We start from the raw sequence: 10350 nt of genomic DNA on the forward strand, positions 1-10350 counted from the left end.
TTATTATTACTAACTAAGCTAAAAATCCTTGTTGGAAAAGCAAGCTGCTATAAGCCCGAGGGCTCCTAAAAGGAAAATAGCCCAGTGAGGAAAGGATATAAGGATGAAAAAGCAGGATGCTACAAGCCCGAGGACCCATTATTATTATTATTTACTAAGCTACAACCCTAGTTGGAAAAGCAGGATGCTATAAGCCCGAGGGCTCCAACAAGGAAAATAGCCCAGTGCGGAAAGGAAATGAGGAAAAACTAAGAGAGAAGTTTAAGACCAATAATATTAAAATAAATCTTTCTTATAAAAAAAACAACTAAGAAAGAAAGAATTAGACTTTTCAAAGTGGATATCCCATATAAGGTTAACTTGACATTCGCCTAATTATTATTATTATTATTATTATTATTATTATTATTATTACTATCCTTATCATTATTATTATCATCATCACTATTTCCTAAGCTACAACCCTAGTTGGAACAGCAAGCTGCTATAATCCCAAGGGCTCCAACAAGGAAAATATAACACACAGAACATAATTACGCCAACAATGATCTATTTTCCCTCGTAAAAAAATCCCTAAATGCTTCACCAAGGTCCGTGGCGTCAATATAACTTTTCCCCTCCCACATCCATTTAAACAAAATGAGAATCTAATTTAAAGCCAGTGTTTACCAGCGCACCTGACATTAACAGAACGCAAGAAATCGGTTCGAATTCGAAGCGTCAACAACACTTGATGTCGTCATCAAAAACTGAAGCGTTATTAATTACATGTATTTTTCCAATCTCAGCTATTACTAGTTATTTGTGTATGCGACCAGTCAAAAATTATATATATTTAGATAAGTAAATACATATTCAATATGAGTTTGGGCAATTTGTGGATGATTGTTGTTTCTGTGTGTAATGCTCGGGGTAACCAGCACCCAGCAGGGTATGGCTACTTCCTCTCCCACCTTACCCGAGGGATAGAGAGGCCGTGTAGTCACACGCTTGGTATTGCTGTTCAGCATGACAGGGAAAAATTATATGCATACATACACACACATACACACATTTATATATATATATATATACATATATATATATATATATATATATATATATATATACATATACAGTATATATACATATATATACAGAATATATAGATATATATACAGTATAGATATATATACATAATATATATATAATATATATATGCATATATATAAACCTATATACGTATATTTAATGTGTATATACACACACATATATATATATATATATATATATAATATATATATATATACATACATATATATATATATACATACATATATATACATACATATATATATATATATATATACATACATATATATATATATATACATACATACATATATACATACATATATATATACATACATACATATATATATACATATATATATATATATATATATATATATATATATATAGCCAGACAAATGCTCTTCATTATACTGGGGAGATTCTCAAAAATGTATATATCACCACAACATCAAATTATACAAAAAAAGAGCAAACGAAAAAAGCAAAAAATAAATAAAAAAAAAGAAAAAAAACAAGCAAATTGAGTAAACTCTGGGATAAGGCCTTCCATTGAATCGACGAGGCAAAAAAAAACAAGTTTCGGGAAAAGAAAAGACATTAAAGACAATAGGTAAACAAGTAAAGACAAGCTGCCACTCAAGAGGGTTTAACGCTCTCTCTCTCTCTCTCTCTCTCTCTCTCTCTCTCTCTCTCTCTCTCTCTCTCGTGAAATTACTAGGGTGGCGTGGGTGAGAGAGGGCGTACTAGGTATGCCAAGAAGGGAGAAGGATTCTCTCTCTCTCTCTCTCTCTCTCTCTCTCTCTCTCTCTCTCTCTCTCTCTCTCTCTCTCTCTCTCTCTCACGTGAAATTTACAAGGGCGTAGTGGGAGTGCCAAGAAGGGAGAAGGATTCTCTCTCTCTCTCTCTCTCTCTCTCTCTCTCTCTCTCTCTCTCTCTCTCTCTCTCTCTCTCTCTCTCTCTCTCTCTCTCTCATGACTTTCTTCAAGGTGGTAGCAAGTCAACTCGAAAAGGGCAAATGAAAATAGAAAAAAAGATGGAAGGAACAATGTAGATCGAACAAACGTTCGAGAGAATACGAGACCCAAAACCCACAAAACGTTTTTTGACATAAGGAAAAACCTTAGACTACTGTATAGTCACTATACTCAATTTTTTTTAATGAAGCGCATTTGCACAGACTCGCAGTGATGCCCTTTTAGCTCGGAAAAAAGTTTCCTGCTACCTCATTGGTTACTATTATCTTGTCCAACCAATCAGCGATCAGGAAACGTTTCCGAGCTGAAATGGCACCGCTGCGAGTCGGTGCAAATCTGCCTCGCTAAAAAGAATTGACTATAGCTGCCAACTCTTACCACGGTCCCTTTTCTAACAACGAAACATTTTGCAACTTCGCTCAGTAAAAGATACAGTTCATTAAGCATGGTTTTTAAGTATCAATTCTATAAGTATCAATGCTATTTATTTTAATGTTGTTACTATTCTTAAGATATTTTATTTTTCCTTATTTCCTTTCCTCACTGGGCTATTTTCCCTGTTGGAGCCCCTGGGCTTATAGCATTCTGTTTTTCCAACTAGGGTTGTAGCTTAGCATTTAATAATAATAATATATTTTATTTATTCAAAATATCTAGTAGATCTTTAAAAAAAACAATAATTGTAGTGACTTTTAATTATGGTGAAAATGAAATGACGTAAATACTTATCTTTTAATTTTTATCTGACATGGAAATGTATTTAACGTCAAGAACTTATTATTATTATTATTATTATTATTATTATTATTATTATTATTATCATTTGCCAAGCTACAACCCTAGTTGGAAAAGCACGATGCTATAAGCCCGCAGGCCCAAACAGGGAAAACAGCCTAGTGAGGAAAGGAAAAAAGGAAAAATAAAATATTTTAAAGAACAGTAACACCATTAAAATAAACATTTCATATATAAACCATAAAAACTTTAACAAAACAAGAGGAAGAGAAATTAGATAGAATAGTGTGCCTGAGTGTACCCTTAAGGAAGAGGATAAAGTTCCTTCGTTTGCCAAGCTACAACCCTAGTTGTAAAAGCACGATGCTATAAGCCCGCGGGCCCAAACAGGGAAAACAGCCTAGTGAGGAAAGGAAAAAAGGAAAAATAAAATATTTTAAGAACAGTAACACCATTAAAATAAATATTTCATATATAAACCATAAACACTTTAACAAAACAAGAGGAAGAGAAATTAGATAGAATAGTGTGCCTGCGTGTACCCTCAAGCAAGAGCATAAAGTTCCTTCGTCTCTCGGTATATTCGCTCCAGAGGTAAGAACTCCATGATACATCTACAGGTTAAAATCCTCTTCTATATCACTCGGAGGAATATCCCAAGTAGAAAGCTGCCTTTGGGGAACCTCCCATCAGGACGACATGACTCGAGCTCACGATTAAATCCGTGCCGAGAGCAGGAAGAAGACCTATGATGCTACTCACAAAACATAAGCTGTATAAATATACTGTGCCGACAAAAATGGTGAGGTAACAAGGCCCGTTGAGTGATAATACATGTTGAAGAAGTTTTTCCTCACGGAGAGTCACAGGAAGGAAAATGTGTAGAATTATGATGGTCTAATTAGTTTGTGGCAAAAGTAACAGCAGCAGATGTGTGAGGAGAAGGAGGGGGAGTAGTAGCAGCAGCAGCAACATGAGGAGGAGTTGGAGGAGAAGGAGGGGGAGTTGGAGGAGAAGGAGGGGAAGTAGTTGCAGCAGCAGCAACATGAGGAGAAGTTGGAGGAGAAGGAGGGGGGGGTAGCAGCAGAAACATGAGGAGGAATTGGAGGAGGAGGAGGGGGAGTTGGAGGAAAAGGAGGTAGAGTAGCAGCAGCAGCAACATGAGGAGGAGTTGGAGAAGGAGGGAGTGTAGCGGCAGCAACATGAAGAGGAGTTGGAGAAGGAGGGGGAGTAGAAGCAGCAGCAACATGAGGAGGAGTTGGAGGAGAAGGAGGGGGAGTTGGAGGAGGAGGAGGGGGAGTTGGAGGAGAAGGAGTGGGAGTTGGAGGAGAAGGAGGTAGAGTAGCAGCAGCAGCAACATGGGGAAGATTTGGAGGAGAAGGAGGTGGAGTTGGAGGAGAAGGAGGGAGAGTTGGAGGAGAAAGAGGTAGAGTAGCAGCAGCAGCAAAAGTATGAGCAGAAGAAGGGGAAGTAACAGCAGCAGCAACATGAGGAGGAGGAGTTGGAGAAGGAGCAGTAGTCTTTCTTAATGCTACTTTGAATGCTTATCTCCACCTGATAATAACCGATAACATTTCTTTGATACACAACACCTGGCAAGTCACACACAACTAATCTAATCTATTTTCAAGTTGTGGTGGCTTATTGTAAAACACCCATGCCTCGCGATCTGCCAGACTGGGGTTCGAGTCCCGCTCAAGCTCGATAGTTTGTTAGTATCTGCAGCCTCACCATCCTTGTGAGCTAAGGATTGAGGATTTCGGTGAACCTATAGCTCTACCTGTTGAGTTATCAGCATCCATTTCCTGGCCCTCCCTGGTTCAAGCTTGGGTGGATAGGGGCCTTGGGCATTGATCATATGTTGTGGCAACTTAGGTGTTAGGTTCTTACAAAGGGAGGGGGGAATCCAAGAGAGGTTTATTCAACAAGACAACGAGATTTTATACAGATAGTTGAGAGCAAGAATGACACAAAAGTCATACTACAAAACATGATGATAGAGAGCTGAATCCAAGTGAGGTTTATTCAACAAGACAACGAGCTTATATACAGATAGTTGAGAGCAAGAATGACACAAAAGTCATACTATAAAACATGAGGATAGACAGGTGAATGCAAGAGAGGTTTATTCAACAAGACAACGAGCTTATATATAGATAGTTGAGAGCAAGAATGACACAAAAGTCATACTATAAAACATGAGGATAGAGAGGTGAAACCAAGTGATGTTCATTCAACAAGACAACGAGCTTTTATACATATAGTTAAGAGCAAGAATGACACAAAAGTCATATTATAAAACATGAGGATAGAGAGGTGAATCCAAGTGAGGTTTATTCAACAAGGCAAAGAGCTTTTATACAGATAATTGAGAGCAAGAATGACACATAATTCAAACAGTATAAAACATGGGATAGCAAGCTTAAAAAGGTTTCTATCAGTGCGGGGGAGAGCGAGAGATTAAAAAATTTATAACGTTAGTGTACGAGCATGTATGAAACGCGTACGATACAATATGTCAGTCTCTAGGGCATTGTCCTGCTAAAGTATAGTCATTGTCCCTTGCATCTGCCATTCATGAAGTACCTTTAAATTGACGCCTTCGGTGGTGGTGTTCAACTACAGACAATAAATACGAGGAGAGGGTCATTATGAGTAATATTGATAAGGTGAGTCACATGTGCATGACTGTGCATATTGCAATGTGAATTTGGCACAGACCTCCTCGTGACATTCCTGAATATAAAAATATGTAATATATATATATATATATATATATATATATATATATATATATATATATATATATATATATATATATATATATATATAATATGTATAATATATATATAATATATATATAATATATATCATATATATATATATAATATATATCATATATATATAATATATATCATATATATATATATATATATATATATATATATATATATTGTATATATATATATATATATACACACACACATCACCATCCCTTAACCAGGGTTTAACCTTTCAAGGTAGTTACCTTAGTTTTTCAAGTAATTTCCATGATTGCAAGGTAATTCTAAGGTTATTTCGGTTTCACTAGCTTAAAATCTAAGGAAATTTGAAAAAGTTTTAAGGTAATCTAAGGTAAAATGCAACATTTAAGGTAATGGCCACAGGGCACATTTCGAGTTTAAACCCTCCCAAGTCCCAACACAACCACTTCCATCCTTCCCTTCCCCTCCTTCGAGAGTCCTTGTTAAATCCTCCCAACACAACCACTTCCCTCCTTCCCTTTCCCAGACTTCGAGAGTCCTTGTTAAATCCTCCAACACAACCACTTCTCTCCTTCCCTTCCGAGACTTAGAGAGTCCTTGTTAAATCCTCCCAACACAGCCACTTTCCATCCTTCCCTTCCTAGACTTCGAGAGTCCTTAATAAATCCTGCCAACACAACCACATACCTCCTTCCCTTTATCAGGCTTCGAGAGTCCTTGTTATATCCTGCCACCACAACCACTTCCATCTCTCTCTTTCCCAGACTTTGAGAGTCCTTGTTAAATCCTCCCAACACAACCACTTCCATCCTTCCCTTTCCCCTCCTTCGAGAGTCCTTGGCGCACCTCCCGCTCCGCGGAGCGCAAGGACCACATTTCCACCCGGATGAATCCCAATAGACGGCAGGATATTGTCCCACACAAAGAAACAATCAGGCTGATATGGCGCAGGTTTTTTAGAAGAAAATATAAAGTCTAGATCTCTCTCTCTCTCTCTCTCTCTCTCTCTCTCTCTCTCTCTCTCTCTCTGCTGGGTAAGATGTCGTCTGAGCTGAAAATTTGAATTATGATGATATTTCAGTCAAGAGTTTCAGTGTGAGAGTTGTGAAAAGTTCTTTATGTTTATACTATTTCCTCTCTCTCTCTCTCTCTCTCTCTCTCTCTCTCTCTCTCTCTCTCTCTCTCTCTCTCTCTCTCTCTCTCTCTCTCTCCTCTATATATATATATATATATATATATATATATGTATATATATATAGATATATATAATGTATATGTTTATATATATATTATATATATATACTGTATATATAAATACATATATACTGTATATATATATATATATATATATATAGTATATATATTATATATATAAAACATATATACTGTATATAATCTTATATAGAGTTATTTATATACATATATTTATGGGCCTTTTTGAAGAAACATAATGAACTGTTCGATTATTGTTAGAAGATATATATATATATATATATATATATATATATATATATATATATATATATATATATATATATATATATATATATAATACACACACACACACATAATATATATATATATATATATATATATATATATATATATATATATATATATATACATATACATACACACACTCAACACACATTATCAAGAGGATATTCAAACACCCAAGTCCCTCATACAATTTTCCCATTATTCAAACTTCTCTCATAACTGCATCAACAACAAACACTTTGACACCCCCCAACCCCGCCCCCCCCCCCATATATATCCACACCTCTGCAATCCTCGAATGTCCTACTTTCACTATCAAAACACCATTGTACATTCTCCTTGGTAAAGGAGGTCGCATTAAGCTGCTAATAATTCTTTTACAATTTGCTATGTCACCTTTATGTTGAGACAAAGGGACAATAGATATTCTCTCTCTCTCTCTGTACATTAATTGGTTATTACATCAACTAGTGGTGTGTGTGTGTTATTATTATTATTATTATTATTATTATTATTATTATTATTATTATTATTATTATTATTATTATTATTATTTTCATTACTAGCTAAGCTACAACCATAGTTGGAAAAGTCTCTCTCTCTCTCTCTCTCTCTCTCTCTCTCTCTCTCTCTCTCTCTCTCTCTCTCTCTCTCTGTACATTAATTGGTTATTACATCAACTAGTGGTATGCCTGTTGTTATTATTATTATTATTATTATTATTAGCTAAGCTACAACCATAGTTGGAAAATCTCTCTCTCTCTCTCTCTCTCTCTCTCTCTCTCCTCTCTCTCTCTCCTCTCTCTCTCTCTCTCATATATATATATATATATATATATATATATATATATATATATATATATATATATATATATATATATATATATATATATATATATATATATATATATATATATATATATATATATATAATATATATATATATATATATATAGAGAGAGAGAGAGAGAGAGAGAGAGAGAGAGAGAGAGAGAGAGAGAGAGAGAGAGAGAGAATCGAGGTATGTAATGTAGTGAAATGAACCGTAAGTTTCCTTACCACAATAACTCTTCATCCAAATATCAAAAAAAAAATATACATACGTATTAAAGCAACCTCTAGAGCACTTAACAATATAAAAATAAACAAAAATAAACACATATGGAAATAAATAAACATATGGAAATAAACACATGAAAATAAACAACAAAAAAATATACTGTCTTGCGTTGAACACTTCCTTGGATGAACTAGTTCCATCCTGTAATATCTCAATAGGACTCGCGGATGAATTGGGTGTTGAATGACGCGTTGGATGACGTCAAGGTTAAGTCTATACATCCAACAAAGCATCCACACAGTTATTCACAGCATCCACACAGTCACCCGTGCATGATGTAATTCTAGATGGATGTGAGTGACACTCTCGGATTTTTAAATATTCAACAGAGGTTCGGAGAAAGTGAGATTACTATAGTCAATTTTTTTTATTGAGGCAGATTTACAGAGGTTCGTAGAAAGTGAGATTACTATAGCCAATTTTTTTTTAGTGAGGCAGATTTGCACCGACTCGCAGCGGTGCCTTTTTAGCTCGGAAAAGTTTCCGGGTCGCTGATTGGCTAGAATTATCTTCGGGGAAAGTGAGATTATTATAGTTAATTTTTTTTAGTGAGGCAGATTTGCCCCAACTCGCAGCGGTGCCCTTTTAGCTCTGAAAAGTTTCCTGATCGCTGATTGGTTAGAATCATCTCGTCCAACCAATCAGCGATCAGGAAACTGTTCCGAGCTAAACGGACACCCCTTCGAGTCTGTGCAAATCTGCCTCTCTAAAATAAATTGACTATAGTAAGGTAAGGGTAGTCATAAGCAAACTCAATGATGTAGAGTTTGGACTTTTTTTAGAGGCAAGGGACAGTGACACTGCCCTAGAAATCAGGACAATGCCCTAGAGACTGGCCATATATAATATGATCAGCGCCCAAGCCTCCTCTCCACCCAAGCTAGGACCAGGGAGGGCCAGGCAGTGGCTGCTGATGACTCGGCAAAATAGACCTATAGGCTCCCCCAAACCCCCCAACCTTAGCTCACAAGGATGGTAAGGTTCCAGACACTAATGGCACTAACGAGTCTGAGCGGGATTCGAACCCCCAACTGGGGAAAGGAAAGATGGGTGACATAAGAAGAAGAATTTGGTCTTTTTTTACCGATGAACAAATATACATAGAAATGTGAGGAAATACACTTATACACTTCCTTTCCTCACTGGGCTATTTTTCCCTGTTGGAGCCCTTGGGCTTATAGCATCTTTCTTTTCCATTTAATGAATACACTGAATTCATATCATAATATTTTCTCACAAGTTTGAGGACAAAGGTTCGAAGGATTTTTTATTTCCAGAAAACAAATGAGAACATTAATGAACTAGTGGGACACTCAGTACAGCGCAGACCTCCGCCGCGGCAGCTTATTTCTTGACCTTTTGCTCCACCTTGACCTTGACCTAAACATGTATTAATTGGCGTGGATTTTTATACACTCAAATATGAACCAAGTTTGAAGTCTCTGTGACAACGATGTCCAAACTTAGGGCTGATTACGTGAATTGGACATTTAGCTTGACCTTTGACCTTGACCTTCCAAAATCTTATCAGTTTTTAGCTTTTTACATAACAGTTAATCCCTGCAAGTTTCATTAATCTACTTTTAAAATTATGGCCAAGAAGCTGTTCACAAACACAAACAAACAAACAGGGGTAGACATTTAGCTTGACCTTCGACCTTGACCTTCCAAAATGTTATATTTTTAAGCTTTTAACGTAAAAAGTTAATCCCTGCAAGTTTCATTACACTACGATTAGAAGTTTGGGCAGGAAGCTATTCACAAACACACACTCACACAAACAGGGGGTAGACATTTAGCTTGACCTTTGACCTTGACCTTCCAAATTTTACAATTTTTCATCTTTTTACATAAGTTAATCCCTGAAAGTTTCATTACTCTACGATTAAATTGTGGCCAGGAAGCTGTTCACAAACAAACACAAACAAACAGGGGTAAAACATAACCTTCCAACTTCATTGGTGAAGTTAATATTAACGAGATCAAATTTAAATTCACAAGAAGCCAAAAATAGCATCAACTGAATGCAAAACAAGAGAACCAGGGAGTCACATAAAGAGACAAAACCATCCACTAGTGAAAGTACCTTTGCTACTTGTAAGGATTCTCAAATAGACAAGCAGGGCCTCTACTTGGTGGCTACTACTACAGCCGTAGCAGAGAGAGAGAGAGAGAGAGAGAG

General features: G+C 36.2%; 2 protein-coding genes across 2 annotated transcripts in view; one reads left to right on the top strand and one right to left on the bottom strand.

Annotated features, from left to right (window-relative positions):
- Nucleotides 1-3670: 3670 nt before the first annotated feature.
- On the bottom strand, nt 3671-5433 carry LOC137639459 (uncharacterized). The gene is made up of 2 exons (XM_068371732.1): nt 5370-5433; nt 3671-4314 (listed from the first exon to the last, which is right to left on the bottom strand). The coding sequence occupies exons 1-2, from the start codon at nt 5431-5433 to the stop codon at nt 3671-3673; spliced, it is 708 nt and encodes a 235-aa protein (XP_068227833.1).
- Nucleotide 5434: 1 nt separating this feature from the next.
- The window catches only part of LOC137639460 (uncharacterized), a 23308-nt gene continuing 18392 nt past the window's right edge, over nt 5435-10350 (top strand). The window contains exon 1 of the mRNA XM_068371733.1: nt 5435-5452. Within this exon, the coding sequence (XP_068227834.1) occupies nt 5435-5452 (18 nt within the window). The remainder of the gene's footprint in view (nt 5453-10350) is intronic.

The sequence above is a fragment of the Palaemon carinicauda genome, chromosome 4, assembly GCF_036898095.1.
Source record: "Palaemon carinicauda isolate YSFRI2023 chromosome 4, ASM3689809v2, whole genome shotgun sequence".
Lineage (NCBI taxonomy): Eukaryota > Metazoa > Arthropoda > Malacostraca > Decapoda > Palaemonidae > Palaemon > Palaemon carinicauda.

Excerpts from the sequence above, each read along its gene's own strand:
- LOC137639459 (XM_068371732.1), bottom strand. The coding sequence starts at position 5,433 with ATGACCCTCTCCTCGTATTTATTGTCTGTAGTTGAACACCACCACCGA. Across the intron at positions 4,315-5,369 it reads CCGAAGGCGTCAATTTAAAG|CATTAAGAAAGACTACTGCT; the intron begins GTACTTCATGAA and ends CATTCAAAGTAG.